Source organism: Parus major, chromosome 2 (genome assembly GCF_001522545.3).
Source record: "Parus major isolate Abel chromosome 2, Parus_major1.1, whole genome shotgun sequence".
Taxonomy (NCBI): Eukaryota; Metazoa; Chordata; class Aves; order Passeriformes; family Paridae; genus Parus; species Parus major.
The window spans coordinates 8210058-8235234 of NC_031769.1; the positions used below are offsets into that span (position 1 = coordinate 8210058).

Sequence of the window (25177 nt, forward strand, 5' to 3'; positions counted from 1 at the left end):
AGTGCAGAGCGCGCACGCAGAGCAGCGCGCGCCTCCAAAAGATCACGGACGGCAGCACCTGCTCCAGTCTGAAACTGGGACAACGCTCAGACAGCTGAGTGCTACATTCACAAATATATATACACCAACTAACACAAAATATCAGATTTACTTTTAACTGGTATCACTAATTTAAATAATTTTGAGCAATAGAGTGATTGGGATGTTTTCTTCAGGTATCCAGGCCATTAAGGAACCATCAGACTGATATTCAAATAACATTTTTACTTTTATTTTTCTTTGTTTGCCAGTATACATCTCTACAAGCAAATCCAACTTGTTTCTCATAAATGTTCACCCCAACTTAGGGATATTTTATTACAAAGACTACTTGGTGTAGTTAAAAGCAAAAAATCTGTTTTACATTATTATTATTTTCTATTTTTACCACATCTTCCCTCACTGCTTAACCAGGGGTCTCCTTAAGGGTAATATTTATAAGACATTTACTCTGAAAATTATGCTCTCGACATAATCACTGCCTCCAGCTATGAACGAGGACCCCAGGCATCCTAACCATAAACACTGATCTCTTCTTGCTCACCAGTTCCTCTCCTCCCCCAGTCCTCTGCAGAACAGTAAGATTACCACTGACAATTCACTCCAGTCTACTCGGGGCAGAAAAATTTCTATATTGCACAGCACACACAGGCTACGATTTACACTCATTTAAATATAGTGAAATTATATTTTTAAGAACTTGGGTGAAGTGATAGAAATATTCTGTCATAGACATTAATGAATACTTGGTAATGGTTCAGGATAAAAAAGAAATTAAGACACTTAAAGCCACACAGGTAAATACTTAATCTCAATTAGGCACCCATAAGACTGTGCCCTATGAAAACATTAATGTTCCAGGCACATTAGTTCATACTTACATACATAGAGTACCTGCCAAATAGCTGCTATTTGAAAGGAATGAAAAGTACAGAATTTCCCCCCTGCCCTGTGCATATGGAGAAAACCTCTGGAGAATCACGGAATGATTGAGGTTGGCAAGGACCTCCAGAGGTCACCTGGTCCACTCCCTGCTCAGGCAGTGACACCTAGAGCTGGTTGTCCAGGAATCTTTTGTGTACCTCCAAGCTTGGAGACTCCAAAACTTCCCTGGACATCCTCTGACTTCATTTTCAGTAAGACAAGCTGCCCCCTAGAGTACTTCTGTTTTAAGGCAGTCAAATTTTCATTTGACATTTACTTTCCCTTGGACAAATAATGCTGTGATCCTGATTAAGTTGGGGGAGTGAAAAAAAAAAAGTCACAAAATACACAAAATGTAATTAAGCTTGACATTATAAAATTAAGTGGACAATTGAAATGCATATTAAGTTGGTGGGCTTTCATACACTCAGTGCTGTACACTAAGAATCTTGCTATGACTTCAGGTTACATTTCTGTGCATGAGGAGAAATGGGTGGGAAAGAAATAAGTAGGAAAACGTGGAAAAATATATTCCTTTTTCAAAAACCTTTTCTAACACAGAGACAGATTAGAAAGACTATTTGCCACTCAAAGATTAGAAATTTTGAGTCTGTGACCAGGACACATTTTCATCAATGGAAACAGATAAAGTTGATTCTTCAAACACCCCCTGAAGATACGAGGGAAAAAAAAAAAACACAAAAAACAACAAAACTAAGAATGGCATCAACAGAGAGAAGCAGCACCCTCACTTTTGTACACACTAAGGTTATTCCTGCTTTCTGGGGACATGCAGAAAGAGGGAAGGCTGAGTACACTAAGAAGGAGAAAAAGATAAACTGGAACACAAAGAGCAAAATTATAAAAATAATGCAAGCTAAAAAGAAAGGCAAAAGGGTTGGAAAGAGTCTGATCTTTGCTCTTCAATTCATACAGAATCACTGGGTTGGAGAGACCTTCAAGATGATCGAGTCCAACCCAGCCCTAACACCTCAACTAGACAATGGCACAAAGTGCCACATCCAGTCTTTTTTAAACACATCCAGGGATGGCGACTCCAGCACCTCCCCAGGTAAACTATTCCAATACTCTATCACCCTTTCTGTAGAAAAACTTTTTCCTAATAAATACAATACAATTAATACACAAATTTCTCTGCATGTCAGTAAAGGAGACTGACATGCTCCCAAAATGGACTCAGGATCAGTGGTTAGGAAGCACGAACACCCGCCAGTTTGAAGGAAGATAGTACTTCTCTTTCTCAACAGTGATTTTGGTTTTAGTAGCTCTCCACTTTAAAGTCTTTTTCCATGAAGCTATCTAGAATAAAACATCAACTGTCATTGCACTACAAGTCCATAACAGCATCTCTGGTAACTGCTGAACAGGAACACAAAACACACCCAACACTTTACAAATTCTTCCAGCTGAGTTTCAGATTATCCATAAAGCAAAAGTGACTCCTGAAAGTCAATGCCCTGTGTGGTTCCCTACTGTCCCTAAGAAGAAGCTGACAACTTACAGGCTGACACATTAAAGAAGTCTCTTGGGGAAGATGGAAAAAAAAAATAAGATAAACAAAAACTTTTGGAAGCAAATTACTATAATCCAATAGAAACTGTAATTTAACTGCTTATCAAGAAAACTGGGGAAAAGAACTGACAGATTATAGCCTCAAAACCCCCACCTTCTCTTTTTTTAAACTTCAAAGTTTCACAGCTTATGAGTCCACAGCTCACCTACACTTTCACTCACAGCATATTTTCGAAATCCGCCTAGTTTTTTAACATGAGCACTTAACCAAGTGAAGTATTTTATTAAAGGAAAGATATTTAAAACATCAATCCCAGCAGACTACAACTTGCCAGAAGCCCAGTAATATCTGTCATCTATCTGCACTAATGGGGGAAGTGAAAAAAAAAAAGAGCATTTGAAGCTCTCAAGGCCTGCCTACAAATAAAAGCTGTCCTGCAAACACATTCTAAGGATCCTGTGGTTTGTACAGCCTTAGAGATACCTGACTCTCAGACTTCTAATTCTTTAAAATTCAATTGTCAAGACATTCAGAAGTTTTTATAGCTTAATCCTGAGCTACTTACGCTGCCTGGAGCACCAGGCCTAAGGGTTTATGTTTCCAGAAAAGCCTAATTTTAGCAGGAAAGGTTTTAATTATTTTAGAAGTGTTCTGACAAATTTTTAATTGCTACTCTGGAAAGCATCATCAAAATCTTACCATGTTTCTTTTCTATTACGATTAACACAGATAAGTCATCCCAGATGACAAATAGCCAAAAGATATTAAAAAAACAGCACATGGCCAAAAAACGTAATTCTTCATCTGAAAAACCCAATGAAGTACAAATGGCAACAACAGTCCTGAAGGGATAACAGATGTCATACAAGCAACTCAGCATAATTACCAAGGAAACCACTTCTCCCCTGCAGTACATTTGTGTTGAGGGATGACTCTTATGCCACTTACAACACAGTAAGACCTTTCTTGCTATGTGTGTTCACACGTAGCACCTAGAGACTGGTTTTACTTTAGAAGATACCATGTGGTGATAGGTCCTTACAGCTCTTCAATAAGGAAAGGGAAAGCTTCTTGATAATGGAGACCAAAGTGTTGGGGTTTTTTTTCTCCATTTAAAATTCTGTAACTTTTTTGAGTTACACAAATGTAACAACACAAAATGCTTTGCCATTAATGTGGCAACAGTAACAAATGAAGACCTTGCTCTGCACACTGGTTGTCCACCAGGTTTCAGGCACCTCAAACAACCAGCAGCTGGCACAGGGATCTGTCCTGACTCACAAGGACAGCGCATAAAGCAAGAAACCTCCTGCCTGCTCCTCCGTGTGTAAACACTGGAAAGTTTAGAAGGAAGCCTCTGACAACTGCCATTCTAGCAATGCTAAGGTAGGACATGCACCATATTCCAGGAAAGACACTGTGGAAGGTAATGCTATCTTCCGAGCAGTGGCACAAGCCCAGGCCAGAAAATCACAAGTTGCTATTTTTTGGGAAAGAATTATTAAATAAATGAAAGCAATCGAGCCATTTGTTGCCAATTTTTTGCTCTGCCAGTGATGAGAAACACAAATACTACTCTTCAGAAATTTAAGCATAGCTTTTAATGCTGTCTAATGCTGTATAGATTTTAACATATATGTAGAGATATTTACTAAGAGTTCTTTTGTTTTAATGCAATGATTAATTAGAAAAGAAAACCTTTCAGTATGTTATCGTCTCTTTTTGTAAGATGCAAAATTCCTGGTAAAGTGAAAGAACTACAGCCCCATCCTTCCCTTAAGAAAAGGTATTTCTTTGTTGGAACACTACCTGGCTATAGAGATTTTGATGGATATATTATTAGCTCCTATAAAATAGACATTTTTGGAGCTACATTGCCAATGCAGGACATGGAATAGCTTTTATTAATTTCACATGTTAATCTGGCTGCAAATTGTGCAGAAAAAGGAAAAAATATAACAAAACACCCTACCACCAATGAAATAAAAATTACATGTTACACACAAAACCAGAGAGTGCTAACTAAGTTTCTATGGTGCTGAATATGTGAACACAGTTCTGCTTGGACATCTTGACCTCTTGCAAGGCAGGTAAACATCACTTTTTACACCGTGCCCTGACCCATGGGGAAGGCCTGGGAAACATTTCTGCAATCATGGCACATTTAAAGTACACATGACACCCTTTGTCCTCACGTGACAGAAAAGTGTCTTAGTAACCTCAAGATTTGTTCAGTGAGGGGCTGAGAGCAACAAACACACATGATAACATCTGCAGGAGAAGTGGAGGCACTAAAAAAAAAGGGAGAATTACACAGGGTAGAAGGTTGGGGATGTTATATATTAACCCCAATTACATTTTTAGCATGTGACACCCCATCTTCTCAATTTGTTAGCATTGGTGAAGAGATGAGTGTCAAGCATTTCATCCATTTCTACAGTTTGACACCAGACTTGAAGCAAACCTTGCTGTGACCTATTCAAGGCAGTCGACAAACAAGTTTTTAATAAGTAAAAGAGAACAATTTTGCATGAGGCAACATTAAACATATACTACATTTAGCACACTGGTATTTATTCAAGGGGTCATTGCCTCATGAGACTAGAAAAATTATTAAATCAAAAATAGATGCTGTAGTTTTATGAACACTCAGTTTATTTTTAAAATGTAGCTTCAAATGACTCAGAACCCTAATGAAGCAAGCTAAGAAAATTTTAGTCAAGAAGTAATATATTCAGGCATCAGATTCAAGTAAGTAGGGAAAAAAAAAGCCCTGACATTTCCTTGGCCATATAAGAATCAAATACTTCAGGCTATAACTAGCACTGACTGTGTCTTCTTCCACACCACCTCCTCCCTCACAGAATCTTCATAGCCTATAGGGATTTAAGGATTAAAATGAGCACTTTTCATCACAAGTATATTTTAAAGTTTATATTTATTTTCCATGCAACACAACCATGAAAAATTCAGTCATAAAACATTCCCAGCAACATTCAGTTGATTTTTCTGTTAGTATCTTTTGTCAAATGGTTTCACAGTTGTTACCATGCTGTCAATGAAGCAAGAGTAGGCCGCCAAAATACTGAACTGTATCAAACTTAACAGCCACACAGGATAAATAAAAAAAATCCATAAAATTATGAAAATTCAAAAAAAGGGAAGTTTTGTTGGAAAGAAAAATATTTTTTTTCTTTGGGTACTGGCAAAAGACATGTAACAATAAGCATTAGAGTTATGCCTGACAAGCTGGAAGTGAAGGACCAAAATCCCTCAAGCAGATCTCAAGGAAAAGATGTCTTTACTACACAGCCTGGTGAGGAGGCCATCTGTTCAGGATGCAGTACACCTACCGCAGTGACTACAACACTCTATGCTCCTTTCTTCAGTGTCCCAGAGGAGCATCCAAACCACAATGTTATAGCATATTTTGGGGTCCACACCCACAAATGTTCCTGTTGACACCACTGCACACAAATAACTCAGTGAAATAACCTAAGAACCAAGATAGACTCCCTGCCAACTTGAGTCCTTGTGACCAGGATAAACAGTTCTTTCTTACCTTTTTCCCTACGATTTATTTAGTTATCCAATGCAAGACAGTGAGAATGATTAAGGTGGGATTCATTTATTGCCTAGCAGTTAAGGCACTGTTTCAAATACCTGGATAGAAATTACTCAAGCAAAGAGCATACCCATGGCTCTTCCTCATTAGGCACCATTCTTGTAAATTTAACAAAGAAATAGTACATTAGAAGTATTATTCCTTACAAATTTTGTATCAGAATACATGCAAGAATACAGAACGCATACCAATTTCTAAAAATGAGGAAAAGCCAGACACAACTGCAGCCAAAATGCAAGCACACACTAACTGGAATAAAATAATCATAGTCTATAACTGTCAGATGCACACATAACTACCCTGCTGCAGCTTGCCCTAAAAGGGATGGATCCAGATCTGTGGACATCCAACCCAAACCTTCTGGGGAAAAGAGAAATGAAAGGATAATCAGAGTAAAATGGTAACTGTCCCATTGTTACCCCTTCCCCCCACAGGTTTGCTCTGTTGTTCCATTCACTAGCCCAGCTCTCATTAATTAGCTCTCAGATGATCCACTCCCTCCACCTACCAGGTTTCCCAGACTTTCCAATGCCACCTGCAACAACAACATGGGAGCTGTGGGACTTCAGATACTATGAGTTTCCCTCTAATCATTTACTTTTGGATCAGAAAGAATTTTTCCTGCTAGACTGGCCTGATAGGAAGATAAATAGATGCTTTCCAACTTCTTTGTAGCTTGGCAGAGCATTAAGATAAGTAACACCAAGTATAAAGAAAGACTTGGAATTTGTGATTGTGTTTCTGGCAGAATGAAACCCTGAAGACAGTTACCAAAAGCAAATGACATGTACAAGCACACAGGTCACTTTTAAAGTTCCAAAATAAGTAAAGAAAACAAAAGTCAATCCCCTAAAGTCATGTCTATTACTGATTATATGAATAATCTCAAGAAGAAAACACACTTCTAGGAACTGGTGAAAGTACCAGAATGCTGGAAGTTCCTATTAATAAGCTGGGAAACTCTTGAAAAGGCTTTAAAAAAATAAAAATTAAAAAATGGACAAGGATGGAAGAAAATCTTTGGTTCTCCCTCCTCTGTAAATAAAATTGTTGTCTGCCTCACAAATTTTCACCATGTTCACTATTCACAGATGTGTAAGCTCCTTCCTTGTCAGTTCAGAATAAGTGATTCCTAATATAGAGCAATCCATAATGTGAAGCAATTCTAGTAATACTAAATAAGTGATATAGACTACAGATCTAAATATCACAGTTATCAGTATCAAAAACTCACTGCTTTCAGAGAAGGAATAAAAAGTGCTATCTCCCTAGTAAAGTTTCATTTAATAAAAAAAACCCATTAATAAAATGTTTATTGTTTTTCTACGATTAAGACAATTCTATTAAACCTTTCCACTATCAATATCAAGTTCTATGGAAATTTTCTTCTTTTTGAATTAAAATTACAATTACAGTCAATCTGTAAAATATTTTTCAATTCTATTATAAAGCAACAAAAGTGCATAATTAGATTAAAATAGAGACAAAGTTCTGCTTGTTCTGAGTGATCACTACTTGATGTCAATGGAGACTCAAATGAAGACACTGAGTAATGTGGAAATATTTAAATATTCAAATCTTAAGATAGTTCTCATGCATAAACCATCCATTTCTATAAAACAAATCACATTCTCCAAATAAAACTAACAGCAAATCAATTTAATGTTTTTCACCATTTATTGAAATAAATTGAAAAAAACACACTGAGATGGGAAGATGCTCACATTGCCTCTCAAAGCCTCTTAACTCAGACATGCCAAATTCTTAGATGCATCTGCCTGTTTCCATTGACTAAGAAAGGGGTTTGAATCACAGCCATTTCAGGGATTTTGCATGTCTGAATACTTCCTTCCCAAAGAATGGCAAATTTTTCCATGAAGTATTTCAGTTTTAAATTAAATTGTTACTTAGAATTTTATTATAAACTGGCAAAAAAAAAATATATACATCTCAGGGGTTTTAGATACACATCTACCACAGACAGAAGGGTCTATAGAGAGCATTAAGAATGCCCCATCCAAACAAAAATTAAAAGCTACTTATTTCTGCCTGAAAAAGTCTTAGGAAGAAAAAATATTTCAGAAGACAGTGCTTCAGTTTACACCAGTGATAAACTAAGAGATTCAAGCTTAGCACTGGTAGCTGTACCATCTGCACACTTTACAAGTAGTAGTATTTAACATGCTTAAACATGTTTTAACATTTTTGCTCATGCAAAAAACTCTTTAAGCTATCCTAAAAACAAATAGAAAGTGTAAAAAACAAACAAACAACAACAAAAAAAAAACCCACTCAATTTATCCACTGAGCAGCAGAGGAAAATTTTCTCCCTCTTACTCCATTTGCAGGCTTCCAGCTACATGTTAAGGCTCTTAGTAGAAACTGTGGAAATTCTACAAAGCATAAGCATGCTACATTCAGCACAAACGTGCAAGTTCAGGGCAACGTAGGCGTGGGGAAAGCACAAAAGTTCAGCAATGCAGCCCATTCCTGGCTGGGGTGAGGTGGAATAACTAATGCTCCAGTGCTAGCTTCCAAAACTGAGTAGTTTTACAGATGCCTCTACCTACTCAGAATGTGTCACCTCACAGTTTCTCACAGCATGCTAGAGAAGTCAGTCAGAAAACCACATTTCAAACTAACACCATCTTCTTTGTGTAGTATTTTTACCCAAATATTGCTAACAACACTCAGTTCACCTTGTTACTCTACCAATTTCCATAGCTCAAATACATTAAAACACTCCAAGAATACAAACTAAACTGACACATTTTGATTCTCTATCTACATTATAGAATTGGTCACAAAAAGTAATTATAACCTCAGCTCCATATACAGCTGCAGAAAGGCTGAACCCCTGCTCAGATAACGAAGTGGCAGTGACGCAGCCAGTGCAGAAAAGCTGTACCAAATAAACTTCACCATCAGCTCATCTCCTGGTAGCCTACCTTTTTGTACCTTACACGGAGGCCTCTATAAACAAAGTACCGTCTAATTTATGGAAGCAACCAACTGACATTTAACTACTTCAATGAAACGGAGCACAGATCACATCTCATCACATCTTGATCCAATGTGTGCAACAACCAACATTCCTTTATTTCCCCCTCAGCTGTCCCCAGATACAGACCTGTTACTTATATTCAACAAACCACAGATCTCCTCCTTATGGTAATATAAAAAAGGCAGATTTTTGCATATAATGTCCCCAGCTGACTTAAGGAATAAGTCATATAAAAACCTGATAAAATACTTTACATATATCTACAAAACCAAATTGACATTAAGCCATTATTCCTTATCTGGCAAGTTTCTCTCTCCTAGCCACTGATTCTTGAATTTCTTTTCATCTCGCTCTCATTGAAACATCCTTGGCCTTAAGCTGACAAATAGATGGATGTTATTTACCTGTCCTGTGCAGCCTTCGATCCTAAATGTCTAAATACAGACATTTAAGCCAAAAATAATTATATGTGTTTTGTAGTAAAGATTTTTAATTTGAAAAAATTAAATAACTCTTTCATTTTTTTCAATAAAAAATGAAATTACCTCTTTTGACTTATCTGTAGTAATTCTCATGCTCTTACAGTCATTGTGAAAGGACAGCAGGCATCATTACAAATGGATTACTTAGACAATATTCATTTCACACTCATCTACAGCAGTTACAGATTCCAGTCAGATTCACAAAAGCAGGCCAAACACTCACCAAACCCTAAATTGCTAATACATATACCTTTAGGGTAAGAATATTTTTCCCCCCTTTGCAGAAGTGCACATGAAGGACGCAGTAGTATAAAGCTGTAATTTTAACATGTCTTCAGAGTTTAGTTCAACACTTGTCAATGTTACATGCTATGAAGTTATACTAAACCTTCTCATCTTCCCCTTCCAGCCATTTTATAAACTCCTCTTGTAGTTAGTATTTTCTGAGGCTATCCTCCACATTACAAACACATTCTACATTTAGACATGTACAAGCTGTTTCTGAGACTTCGATGGAAGCAGCAACCACACAAAGGTTCAGGACAGACACCATTCTTAATGGAAGATTTACAGTTAAATACAGTCCTTAACTCTGAACCTTACACCCCACAGATTATGTTATGGCTTTGTATAACTGTCAGCTAAGCATATTTTCGTTTTAATTAGGAGAAGGAAAAACCATGATCAAGCTATTTCCCAAATCAAAATTCCAGAATCATCAGGATCTGCTTCTAAACAACAAACTCCAATAAATTTTAGGTGGTGTCATTTTAAAGGACTCCAGTTTGAAAGCTGGACTTCATATCTGAACATAACATGTTAGTTTATGTCAAAAATACAAACCCAAACAGCTGCCTTTGATGTGACTGATTAAACAACTTTTGTCTCTGGTATTACTAATGGAATGAGTAAATGGGTTGTAAGATAATGTACAATAATTCAGTTGCATGTTTACACTAGTAAACATTCCATAGAGATCAGAGCACTAAAGTCTCAGTTCATGCTAAATGATTTTATAGACAAATAAATATGAGCTTAAATGCCAAATAAACATCCACTGTTAACAGGGCACCTCAAGACTATTTGGTGAGCCATATACATAGTGGCCTGTGGGTATTGCAGTCAGGGCTAGAAGCATAAAGCACAGTCAAATGCTGTTTGCAAACAGTGTTCAAGATTCCTGAACTCTCCAAATCCATTTTACAGAAAAATCAAGGTAATTAGAAATCATATCATATTGGAAAAGATTTCCAAGCCACTTATTTGCCAGTATTTCGCAATATAGGAAAAATTTCTTCCCACGGAAATCCACTCAAGATAAGTGAAAAAGTTTCTAAAAGTAAATACTTCAAAGCTAACTTTGAACATACTTCCTACGTTGTCATGACACACTGTAAAATGTCTTTACATTAGTAAATGTAATTTCATTAGTAAATGTCTTTACATTTACAGGAGTCTACACCTATAGTTGTACCAGAGTTCTACTGGAAAAAACAGCAAAGCTGGGAGTACAGATTTTCTATAAGAAAAATACAGAAATTAGAATTTCCATACCCACAAGAAATAAAAAAGCAGCAGGTTCGCTTTTCACTGTATTTATTACTGTGTTTAGTTACTTGGAATTGGCAAATACAATGCATTGCAACACAATACATCAGAAACTTGAGCTTAGTTCAGTCCTATTTCATAGTGCAATGACTAGGAAAAGTCATTGCTATTAATAAAGTGAATCAAAATACTGAGGAGGAGATGGAAGACATACACACTATGGCTACTCAGCAAGCTAACAACAGAGTACAGCAAAAAAAGCAGTTTCAAAATTGTTAATAATAGTATTTTTGCAAAGCTTCAACTATCACCCTCTCCTCAAATAAGTAATTTTACTTACAAAATGTATTTTTAAAAGAGATTAAAGGAATAAATCTGCCTTTAAAAGCAGAAACCCCTAGTTTTCACTATTTTGTGAGGAACCTACACCACATGTTTTACTTACATGGATTAAGCTGCAGCTACTAAAACAGTTAAGGCTTTGCAGCCACAACAGCCAAATCTTTATACAGTAGCAAGCACAACACAACCACTGGCCCTGCTCACCTGCCTTCAGCATATGAATAAACTGCTACATTTTTAAGTGGTGGTTTAATTAAAATAAACTGAGAATTTGGGAAGAGCCATCAAGGAAAGGCAAGCAGATGGAGAGACTAGCTGACACATAACAATAGCTGGTGAAATATTACTCTTATTTTCTGTAATAAACACTAAGATCAAAACATTACGCAAGTTAAATTTCCTTGAAAGGCTCCCAGCAGGAGTTTTCCTTCTTGTTTGTGCAGTACGCGATTTCCTCTCACCCACAAAAAACATACCAAGAATGTGCATGTGCCACTAACACTAAGCAGCACTTCCTTAATCACTCATTTCCAACAATTTATGGATGATCAGTGGCAAAAACGAGCAAAAATAATGAAAGCATGCAATGAAAGCTCATTGAGACAAACCGGCTTGGACTTCCTACTCATTTCTGTGTCTCTTTAAGATGGGGGTCTGATACAAATTAGCCACTGGGGAAAAAAGTCATCTGGTCATAAAATACAGTACAGGGTCACTTTTATGTAAGTTTGCCAAAAGGGACATAAACCAGGACAATTTCAAACTGTGACACAGGATAGAAGTATATTAAAAAAATCTTTGTTCCTCCTCCATTGTGCTGTCATGTTGCTCAGCTTTATAGACATTCTGAGCACCAGCTCTGGCCTCTTCGCTTCCACCTGGTCTACCTAATTAATTAAGCAAGGAAGTTACCTCAAATTTTTGTACTATTTGTTTTTATTATCATGCACTTCCTTTGATGTTCCAGGAGTTAACCTCTTAATCCACAGACTCTGTGTGTTGTGTTCTGAACATTTTGGGATGTCTGGATAATTTGGATAATTGGTCAGGATGTTGCTGTCGCTCATGTTAAACTTTATGCTATGACTACAAGTTCAAAGATCAGTATTAAGGTAATATACTTCATAAAGCCTTTTTAAAACTCTACACTTGTGATTATGCAATACCTAGTTTTTCCAGTTTCTCACAGTAGTAAATTGTAGTATTTGTATTTTCTTACCAGGAAATTACTCCAAAACGTCCTTCTCTTTGTCAACTTCAAATAAATACAAATTTCCATTGAAGTTACATCAAGAGAAAGGTCATATTTTAAAGGTCAAGAAAAGGTATAGCAATTATCTCCTTGAAAATGTTTGCCTCCTTCACACAGCAGCACACATGTAATTTCTGTGCAGTCTGTTACCACACATGGAAACATCAGCACTGTGACCTACTCAGCTGCAAACAGCACAATTTTTATTTTTTGGAGAGAATGATAAAGAGTGAAGTTAATTCTGACATTAAGAAACACTGTTGACAACTTTGTTTCATAACTACAATCTGAGCAGATCAGTGACAAGGAGCTAAAAGATAATCTAAACAAGAAATGTAACTTTATGCACAGTCTCTACAAAGAAAGACAGGAAGAACAGAGAAAAATGTAAAGCAGTTTTTAATACTGATGCAAGTGATTAAAGTGATATTAGGTACACCAAGAGCTCAGTTAACAGCAGTGGCCAAGTTGCAAGGTATTATGATTGGAAGTCTTGAAAAATCCAATTCACATGTGCACACAGAAATACGTGTGTGCATACATAATGGCAAATACACAAAGACATACATATATATAGATATGTATATTATACACCTCCAGAATCAGCTGGATTATCATTATTATTGTCCTGATATCAGAATTGTTTAAGTGCTATTCAATGGAAACAAACAAGAGCAAAGAGCAGCATTTAAGCTCTTTAGAAGGGCATGATCAGCCCCCTCAGACCCAAAATATCCTTTCTGAATTCACACAGTGGATTTCATGAAAAACTAGCAAATAATCAGTCTGAATTTCAGTGCAGCACTGAACATCCATGTCCAGTGACTCATTTCCCTATTTCTCTCCTCTGCACAATTTGCAGGCCCTTGGTTGTTTTAAACTGCTGCCCTGGAGAAGCCAAGTGAGTCTCTAAAAGGGGCCACTTGCTGTTTAGAAAGTACACCAGCAGCCAGGGAAAAGGGCCATAGGAAACTGAAAGATGGTCAATCAAACCTGTTCTGATTCAGAACAGTTAAAGGAGCAATACTACCATTCAGGAACATGGAATGAAAAGTTATGCAAAGCTCACAACAGTAATTCATGAGCTATCTGAAATATCAGAGCATGAAAAAAAGAAAAAAAAAATCACATTACAGTCAGTACATAAAATCAACTTTTATAGCACAGTCTGTGATAAACAAATGGATGGCTAAAATCCTCAGGAGTCAGACCCATAATGATGATAATGACTAAAATTACTATCGCTATTTAATCTGAACAAAGACATCCATTAAGAAATCAAAAAATCATTTCAATTTCAGGAATGAACCTCTTTTAATTATGCATTTTCAGAAGTTTTATTAAAGTCCAACAAGTAATTCATATATGAAGATCTCCAAATAGACATCTTCACTGCACACACCTATGTCCCAAGTGACCCATTTAGTCATTATGATGAAGGTAATTCAATGACAAAGTGACCTACATAAAAGCTTCCACTGGAACAGTCTTTTTATCCAAATTTTAATTTGAGCTGGGTATCTAGAATCAACTGCTTTCCCAACTCCCAACTGGAAGATTAAAGATCCATGCCAAACCTCTTTACTGAATGTCTTCACATTTACAGTAGATCATTCTTCTCTTAAATGCTACAAGTTTTGCCAAATGTATGAAATGTTCTTTTAAATTGAGATCACTAAAATCTGATTTTTCCATTGAACAGTAATAGCATTTGAACAATGTTTTATCTCTCTGGTCCATTAGTTGATGTGATGAATGATAAAATATGACTTTTTAAAAAACTTACAAAAAATAATTTGTTCAAATACTAAAATTCTACAAAGTAATCATGGTCTCAAAATCTTCTTGGAAAAGAGGTGAGAAACATGACAAAAACCTACAGAACATAAAAATTTATGGGAAATACTCATCCTTTGCAGATGCTAGAACTGAAAACCTTACATGCAATCATGAATTTGATTAATCACAAATTTTCCCAGATTCTAATCACCCAATTATGTGATGTAATTCTTTAAAACATATATATAACAATTATTACAAGAAGAATCCTTTTTCTGCACCAGCATCTGAAAAGAACAGCACATTCAATTTTAACTATCACCTTAGTCCTGAAGTGCTATCTGCCACTTACTTTCCAAAAAAAGCAATCAAAGAAAAGGTAGGTATGGTCACATTACAACATCCAACAGTTCCTGAATGTTGGCAGCTTTAAGGCTCACTCCAAACCAGCAAAACAATTCCGTTCATTTTTGATAATTTTAAACAGAGCAGTGAGGTAGAACAGACACTGCATAAAGGCCTGGAGTATTTGTACCAGGGATCACACTTGGCTTCTAGGATGTTCCAAAAACATCCAGAACTCAAAGTAAAGAAAGAAAATAAATAAATAAATAAATAAATTCCAAAACTTCCTCCCTTTCAGTATGTGGGTTTTGATACTAAAATCTGATCCCATCTGCCCCATGACAAAGCAAACTCTAAAGCACCAACAATCATCTTTTCCCTGGAATCTGCAGAAGATGAAGATTCTATCTTATCCATCTCATCTCATAAATGCTTTCAAGCATAAGAATGCAATGGAGATCGGATTTATCTTGAATAGGACTTATTGATAGCCAATACCATAAGAAAGTTACACATTAACTATTAAAAGTTTCATGTAAAGCACAAGTTTCATGTGTCTGAGATATACAAAGCATGTGCTGGAGCCAGCAGAGCTCCACCAGCAGAAGTACATCACCCAGTATGGTAATGGAGAGAATCCTTAGCTTTGTTGGATTGAGCAAGCAAAAATCCCACTGAAAGCAGTTAACATATCTTTTAGAAGAAAATACAAATATTAGCTGTGGCTAGATATTTAAGTGTCAACAGGAAAATGGAGTGGCCTCCACATGAAAACTGGAAGAACAGAGTTGCTAAAAGCTCTCAGCCCTGTAGATACCTGAAGTGAATGAAGAACAGAAAGTGTTTTCTAGCCTAGATGGAAGAGTTAAAGACTCAACTTGAACACAGCACTTCAAAAGAGTTTTCCCTAATCCCACCAATAACAAAAATGGAAACTTCGCTGCCATCATGCCAATTCCTGTCAACGCAACCAGGAATAACGTTTTCCTTCCAAACAATTATCTCCTTGTGGCTTTATGTTACATGCCATGCTTCAATGACTCATAGTTTTTTGCATTCATTTTTAATTCATTTTAATTCTCCAGATTTCAAGATCACTTTCCAAGACCCTTTGCTTTCTGACAATTGTCATCTGAAGGGAGCAGAACTCCCTCAAGTGAAGTATCGTTAAAAACAAAAATGTAATCATTTGGATGATAAAGATTAATGGAAAAGTGCTACAACTGGTCCCCAGACAGTCATTAGAGTTTAATCTATTTGATATTTATGATTTGAATTAATTTTGATGTGCCTCTCATTATAGTAATTTTTCACTGTATTTCTTTTAGTTCACGTGTTAATACAATCATTATCATCTTTTGTTCAAAAATTGCTTTGCCAAATTCCCTGCTTCACTGAAATACTCAGCCCTTTCAACCTGAATATATTCAACGAAGTTGAATATTTTAAGACTTTTTTTAACATATTACTGTTATTATTGACCATATTTTAACTTTTTTTGGGATGTCTAATCCTTAAATTTCACAAATCAAGCTTGTTTCCTCAGTGTTATCTGTTATTTTATCATCTTTCCCTTTATCAAGAAACCTGTCCTTTTCCTTGTTATTTTATTTCTAGTGCATTTCTTGAACCTTCTCTCCTTTTAACATCCTAATAGAATCATCTTCCAAAAAGTAAAATCTTGATTGAATCCTTTCATTTAAAGAAAAAGAGTAGTCTTTATTTCAGTACACATGGCTTTTAAGGCATCCTTTTTCCCCTGTATGCCTGGCCTGTGCCAGAGCATGCAGCTGTACATACACCTTCACATAAGCACACACGTCAGCACCAAATCCTCCCCAATATGTAATTTCAGTTTTATCAGAAACAAGGGCTGAAAATTAAATGTACACCGCAATTATTCTCTATTTAATAGTGTCTTCCTACCTTTTTTAAGCCAGCAAATCCTTCTGATTCCAGGAAGAAAAATGCAAAGGGCATTAACACAAACAAACATAGATTTGAAAAAAGGGAGGCAAGATTCCACAAACCTGCAACAAACAAGAAGAAATTTAAATTATAAGTTTCACAGTTAAATATATTACATTTTCCTCCCCTACATGTAGCAATGCAATACTGACACAAGTGCCATTGGGTTACGGATATAGTTATTTACAGGTCACTGCTGGAAAACATCCATTTCTCTGCATAATGATCTTCAAACAAAACCTGGATACCACTTACCTTTCAACAGCCAAAGTCTGAAACCTTGGGAGACAGACTGCAAGCTCGGGTGTACTACTTCCACAATTTCATTGAAGGCTCTTTAGAGAACCACTGTAGAAGTTCTCAGGACAAAAGTATTTTACTACTCTCAGTGAATCTCACAAAAACCAGTTCTGTATACTCCCTTTCTCCCATATTTTTTCAAGCAAACCATGGATTTTAACATGAGCAGTACACAAATGCCATCATCACCTCCAAATCAGAAGATATCACGGTAACAGCAGCCTTCCACAATGCGCTGACTGGTTCAGTAGGCAAGAGGACAGCAGCAGATATTTTTATCTCAACTTTATAAGGCTTTCAATATCATCTCCCATGAATCCCCTCATAGCTTAATTAATGAGGTATGGGCAAGGTAAGTGGACTCTAAGGTAGAGTGAACACTGGCTGAGCTCCTGGGCTCCCAGGGCTGTATCACCAGGAGTTTGCCACCCCGGGGGGCTGATGGGGGGTTAAACACCCTCATTAGTGACCTGGGGCATGGGAGAGGGCACATCCCCAGCAAATCTGCTCAAGAGACAAAATGGGGAGCAGCAGTGTCCTGCAACTCTGATGAACCTCAACAGGCTGGACAAATGGACAGAGCAGAGGAGAGAAGACTTAGGGGGAATTTATCCATATATATAAATATCTGATGAGGGAGGAAGAAAGGAAAACAGTCAGATCTTCAGAGTGGTATCCACTGAATTGAGGAGAGGCAATGAACATGAATTGAAAAACTGGAAAATCTACTTAATCATAAAAGGAGAGAAAAAAATAAACCAAACTAAAAATCCCAAACATTTTCCACTGCCACTGTACTCATGCAGTGCAAAAGGTAGCCCACAGATTTTGTAGTGTCCATCCTTCAACATACAAACCTAAGAGAGGAGTGCCTTGAGCAGCCTTTTCTGACAGACCCTGCTTGGAGCAGGTTAATTTCAAAGGTCTTTCCAAACTTAACCATTCTGTCATCTATGTGCAAAATCAATAACTGCCTACAACAAGGACATCTGCAAGACACATGTGACAGCTGCAGGAAGAGAAAGCATTTGAAAAACAACCTGAAGTGATAACTAATCCCTATTAGAATATCTGCTCTATTAAGATTTTCTAAGCTGAACACTTTCTGAACAGCCAGTTTCTGGTGCCTAAACATGAATTCTTCATCATCAATCATTCAATCAGAAGTTGTGCAGGATACAGTGTTTCTTGTCTATAAAAGCAGCAGCTTATCTGCAATTTAGCAGCTAACAGGTCTAACTACTGTCACATGTTCAGCGTCCTAAAAAAAGCCTGCAGAGAAAAACCAGTTTCTTTCCCCACCTTCACCAAAGCACACACATTTCCGGACTGTGTTACAGCACCTGAATATCACTCAAAAATTATTATTCCCCCATGATAAAAAAATGTGACAGCTTTGTTTGCTTCCTTCTTCCTTCTCATGTACAGGCTTCTTTTCCTCTTTGAAACTGGCCATCTTGTAAAGAACTGGGAAGGAAAAAGACATTTACTGGATGTCCAGGGTATTCATTATCAAGAGGAATTTCTGCATTAGATCCAAATGTAAAAAGTTCACAGTGATTTTTGCCTACACCCTCTCAAAAAATGCTTCTACCATATACTTCCTTTTCGCTTAAATGACAGCATTCAAATTTGAAGGAGCAATAAGAGCTAGAGGGGAGGAGGGGGACAGGGGGCCAAGAGAACTTCTTCAGCAGTTGACAGCAGCAGGACACCACCAACCAAACTCAGCCAAATAGGCTACAGAAAACAAAACAAGAAAATTCCAAAAGATGCGTGAAATATAACACTCATTTGCTAAAGAAAACAGACTGCCTAAAGGTGGCTAAACTCCACTTAACAAAGAGGGGGATTTTTCCTTTTGAATTTGCTTTGCCAGGAAGCTCCTGTTACCATTCAAGAAACATTCAGGCATAGCAACATCAGCAGGAATGTCATTAACAGCGCTTACAAGGGGACATTAACTCCAGCAGTCTGCACTTTTTTTCTTTCCCCCCAAAAAAGACACCAGAGGAAGACTAGAAATACAACTTGATGGGGGTAGGAGTCTTATTTCAGCAGTTTTCTCCAACTGAAGACAGAGTGCATTCAGTTACTTAATGCAAAGTTGAATACCTGCTTATCCTAATTTCAGCAGCTCTATTACATGAGTATCTTACAACATAAAACAGTGCTCAGGAGCTGCAGAGTACACTGAGCATTTTAAGGGAGGGGAGACTGGTGCACATCCAGGATGATTTTTAAAAAGTTACAATCCAGAAATTTACACATTAGTAGCACACAGGAACTGCACTTACAGAATATTAAACTACAGAGCTACAATATGCACATAAAGTTAGGAGTGGCAAGGACAGTACTGTTCTGCAGCTGACAGACACATGCACTTTCCTCAAAGTAAAGATTTTATCTATTTTTTATCCTAATTTGATAGCTCAGAAATCAAATTAAAATAGACCAAGAAAAATAATTATTTTCAGCTTTACTGACTGCATCATAAAATTGCCTAAGACACTTGCAGACATCAACCTATAGAAAAGCTTTAAGCAGTCAATTAGATTTTTTTCCTTTGCATTTGTAGTGACCTAAGACTGTTCCCCATAAAACAAGTTAATAAAACATAAAAATTAAAAATTTCTTAGTCTTTGGCAAACAGATTAGACCCCGAGCAATTTCCCATTTTTCTTATTCATGGCAGTTTTATTACGCTTTACCCCCACCTGGTGGTTGTACCCAAAAGCAGCACAAGGGAACACAGTTGTCAGAACTAGTTCTGGATTAGTTCAGCACATACTGGATCCAGATTTGGCCTTTCTGCTTTGTTTCAAAAATCTGAGGCATTTATTTTCTGCTTTTTTATTTTCCAGATGTAATGCAACAATCTACAGAATAAAACCCCCCAGTGTCAGGTTCAAGTACATCAGATGACAGCAGTCAATCATAAATCTAATAAAAATGAAGCGTTTTAAAGCAACACATGCTCTCCGATTTGATAATGTTTGCAAAGCAGTACACAGCCCATAGGTAAAGGGCAGTAGTGTTGTGGGGATATGCAGGGCTCCAAGACCAACCCAGTCTCTCTGAGCTTTAACACATGGCACTTTGCAGGACTTAAAGATAAGTGCAATATAAAAAGAATAATTGTTTTTTTGCGGCTGTCTGAGCCCGGGTGCTGTGAGCTCTCAAAGCCGCACGGGTTTCTCCGGGAACGGGCCGGATTCCCCGGGCGGGGCGATCCCGGCGAGAGCCGCGAGGGGGAGCGCTCGGCCCAGGGAAAGGCTCCAAAGGCCGCCTGCAGCGCCCGCTGCTCACCGCGCTCCTTCCCCTGGCCGTGCACACCCTGCAGACACCACATCGCTGCGCTTCCCTCCCTGTCAGCCACTGCTCTGCACTTAGGAAATATCAATTATACCTACCGTGCATCCATAAAGTGCTATTTTCAAACATCATCACATTAGACGTTGGTCACTTGCAAATTCAAAGGCTCTTATTTAATAGCAACTCTTCCAGCAGACTTTTTACTAATAAAATTTTCTGAAGCAGCAAGTGACAGTAAAAATTTCTGAACTGGTTGTTATATAATTTTCAGTCTCTGATAGATTTTATTGCCCCTTTTCCAAAGACAATTCAGACACAGAAGGGAGGATTCTCTTCCAATAATTTTTTTCTCATTTTTGGGAGTAAAGAATATAAATGTCTGAGCAGCTAAATATGTGTGAAAAACTGATTCAGCCTGGCTTTTTTTTCCTCCCATGTAGAAGACATACCAAATTAGCAATTCCCCATGACATGTCACAAAACACATCATAAAATAACTCAACTAGAAAGAGCCTGTAAAGTCATAATCTGATCCACCCTTAAAAAGCCAAACTGCAGGTGCCACCTGGCTGCTGAGGGCTTTGGCCACCTGACTTCTGGAAAACTTTCAAGATCTCCCAGTGTCTTTAGACAACCTTTCTCATTGTTCTACCATCTCAGCTGTGAAGAATATTCCTTTATGTCCTACAAACATCACTTCTCACCCCTCACTTCACCAAAAAAAAAAAAAAAAAAAAAAATCCTTGCAAGTCAGGGATCTGGAAATTCATGAATTTATGTGTGAAAATTATTAGACATTTAGCAAAAAGCATGAAGTTTTCAGAGAAAAATCCTCCAAAGCCAAATTGCTCTGTCTTCACAAGACTAAAGAGGATGCCACAGTTAACCTGTAAACTATTTGTACCAGTTAAAGTTTCACATTGTGAACATACTTTCTGCAGACAAACCCAGAAAAATATGTCCTGTTTCCACCAGTTATTTTATTGCACATCTTTATCACAATACTTACGTTCCACAATTTTCCTTGTTTGCACATAAATCCCTAACACCTGAATTTAACTATCTAGTCCAAGCTGCCCACAGCTAGCAAGTTACTTAAAACACGTTTTTATTTTGAGAATAAATTTATAGGTGTCATCGTAAAGACATATAAATCTTGCATTAACATAAAGAAGCGTGAATGTTTCAAGTTAGCTTCTAGTAGCTCTTATTTACATTAATATTCGAAGCAGTGAATTTGGTTTAATTCCACCAAGTCTGCAAAATTCTTAAAAAAAAGAACAGAACAGTTAAGATAGACTTTTGTGATATATCACACAGCAGCAAAACCAACTAGCCAGCAGCACATTAACAATTAGCATATTAAATGGAAATGAGTTATCAGTTTGAAAAAAAAGAACGTATCTGTGCACATACAATGAAGACATCCATTTTAATTACATTATGCTGAGTACTAACCATGAATTAGTGAGCCATTTAACCACTGAATATAGTAGTTTTGTGGAAAAGAAAGCAGGATCTCATTGCTGATTATTGAGAAAGGTAGAAGCAGGACTGCACCAGCTGAAACTGCTAGAGTGAAGGTGCTCAAGAACAGCCTGAAATTTAAAGAAATGTACCACTGTTACCACCAACATGCTCTGAACAGCAGGGGAAATAGTAATTAAACTACCTGTTAATCAGTGTCTAAAGGCAACACATTCTTACATTGTAAATGGGCAGGAGAAACTGATTTCCAAAACATGTGACTTCCAAAAAGCAAATTTAAAACAGTTCACAGTACCCTGTACAAATAATTTGTTTTTATCAACTACCGTGATTATTCTCTTGCAAAATGTATGCATTCAATTCCATTGTAATACACAGGTTAAACTACTGAAACTCATTAAATATCTTTTCACAAATCCCCTCGGTCAGTTTTCATTTCTCACATAGACACATACACAAGAAAAAAGACTCAATTTCTATATTCTTAATACAATTTTTTAAAGCAGAGTAATGTTCTAACAACTAAAGACTGAGTGCAATTGTACATAAATATTTGAACACCAAAATTAAAATAAAAGTTGGCTTTTTTCACAAAGGAGTTATTCAAGTTCTCATAGATGTAAATTCAGATGTAAATATTGTCAGACATGTTTCAAATATTTCAGGTTATTCTTTTTAGATCCCAAATACAATTTATACCAAATGCCATCTTGTGGCATTAAAAAGAACTGTGTCCTTAAAAAATATAAAGATCAACAAAGCCTTCTTACCAAACTAATCTAATGCTATAATAAAATTAGACATAATTCTCAATTCAAAATTTCATGACAAAATAAATAGAACATCCCTACAACAGAAACATCTGTAAGCTGCTTACAGGAATCATACTTTTCTTTATTAGTCCACAAATACATTTTTCATTCATACCATGCTTAGAAAAGTATAGGTAACTAATTTTAACTTTTAAAATATTCTTATGTTACTGTTGTTGGCTTCTGAGATTTTTTTCTTTTATTTAAGAATGTTTAAGTATTCTAAGTCAGAACTGAGAAACCTAAACTACAGCAAAGTGCTACAGCAATTTGGCTTTGTTTTCTCATCCCTCCACACCTCAACTTCTGACAATTATACCACGTAAAGAAAAATCTATTTACATATGTTTTAGAGTTATTGCTTTTAGGAAAATAACATGCACATTTAAAGAAGCTTAGGCTGAGAGAAAGAAGAACATTTTATATTTACAACAACACTTTTGTCCAAGCTTTCCTCCCAAGGGGATGCCAGCACCACCAGGGAAGAGGCAAGAACAATGTAACATGGTTCAGCCAACATGTGACTGAGAGGGCAGCAACAGCCACGGAGGCTCTGTACATCCTGATGCATATCCAATTAGGAGATATTCATATCTAACTTTACACAGGAAGAGGATAAGGAGTTGCTGGCAGACCAGTAGGTCTGGCAAGTGCTTGTCTTCCACCTGTTACCTTCCTGCAGCTTTCTTACAATAATCAAAGGTATCTTCTGCAAAGAGAGCTAACTTGCTTTGCAGGATCCACTGCCTCCCTTCACAGGCCTTCCATTGACTGCTGTGGCAACTTATAACACCTCCCATCTAAACACCTATGTTTCAGAGACCTAAATGCAGGTCTTGCACTCAATTCCACCTCTTGCATCAGATCCTCATGCAACATTCTACCCAACTTCATACCTACCAGCAGAACTACAGGAGAGAAAAAGGCATAGACCAAACTTTCATGACAATTCCCATAACTCAGGGTGCCACTAGACCAAATCTTTTTCCATGACCCTCTAGCAATCTATTAATAATACATTTAAATATTTCAAATAGATTCTTATTTATTTGGAAGCACAGAAGATTCCTATCATAACAGTACATGTTATGATAGGAATGTTTCCTATCATACATGTTTCTTCAGGAAAAGAAGTTCTGCCAAGAAGAGCTATACATACGATATTCTGTTAACGATGGCATCTTCATCCTCTTGTTCATCTGAAAATTAAATTACATCAGGTTATATTCAATACTCACTTGTATTTTCTTTTATTTTATCACTTTACTTCAGGCTAAAATGTATGTAGGTAGGAATAATTTTAATTTACAATTAAAATTCAGACATATTGATACAATTTATGAGCATAAATATTTTAAGAAGGCTACTTCTGAAAATGAATGCTCTCACCCTGTTTTCTCATTAGTCAAACTCTTTTCAATCAATGGAACAAAGTTATTCCATTTCACTTAAATACGCAGATCAAAACTTCTTGGAGACCTCTTCCAGAAGGCTCTATGGCAAACACGCTTTCAGACTACTACAGCCACAGCTACTGCTAGAAACTGCCCCTTTGGGCATCTCTGGAACCACAGAGAGCAGGAAAGCTACAGGAAAGTCTACAAGTCCATACTAACTACTGCTAGAAATCATTTAAAGTATAAATGTCTTTTTAAAACAAGAAAGCATACCCAGAACAATAGTGATGACTGCTCAGTTGTTTCCCTTTACTTACCCCTCTTCCCAGCTCCTGGGGATTCGGGGGAGGGGGAAGGAGGAGAGGTGGTTATATTCTTTTTACTTGTTTTGGATTTAAGATACCATTACTTCCTTCTGGTACTTCAGATTTTAGACCATTTTTATTCACTTACTCCTCACTTAATACTTCACTAAAACAATCTTTTTGAAACAGTATCAACATTTAACTCAGATGAATCACTAACACATCTTTCATTTACTCTTTACACCCTTCTCTATGCACATCAGTACACAAATTAAGTGTTTCTAAATGTGAAATAATGTAGGCATTTTGAAATAAAAATTTCTGAATTTGAAATAATTTTACACTCAGCATTCTAAAGCTTTTCCTATTTTTTCCATAGGAGATAGAACACCTGCCTTTATTCTTAAATTTTAAAATAAATTTGATTAAAGTTCCTGAGAGTCATGCACGCAGTTGAAATAAACACATAGCCAATAACCTCATGCTATTTTGAAATTCTTCTGTGAAAGGACCCAGAGTTGTTGTTTTTTGGATGGATACCTCATGGTGTTTTGAAAGACTACGTCAAGGTCTCTCATGAATCATTTTGGCTAAAAAGCTTCTTGGAAAAGCAGTGAACAATTTGTCCTCAAAGAGTTCCAGATGTGTTAACTCTTCAAACATTTCTCACCAGGAAGATCGTAGCAGGCTACAAAGTGTGCCTAAGTATCTGCTCACA

General features: G+C 36.8%; 1 protein-coding gene across 2 annotated transcripts in view; it reads right to left on the reverse strand.

Annotated features, from left to right (window-relative positions):
* The window catches only part of LMBR1 (limb development membrane protein 1), a 68371-nt gene that overhangs the window by 27406 nt on the left and 15788 nt on the right, over positions 1 to 25177 (reverse strand). Inside the window, exons 3-5 of one of the 2 annotated variants that reach the window (XM_015619152.2) lie at positions 23917 to 23956; positions 21916 to 22055; positions 16801 to 16904 (exon numbers count right to left, since the gene is read on the reverse strand). In XM_015619152.2, the coding sequence (XP_015474638.1) occupies positions 16801 to 16904; positions 21916 to 22055; positions 23917 to 23956 (284 nt within the window). The remainder of the gene's footprint in view (positions 1 to 16800; positions 16905 to 21915; positions 22056 to 23916; positions 23957 to 25177) is intronic. The other variant, XM_033520298.1, reaches the window with a different exon arrangement.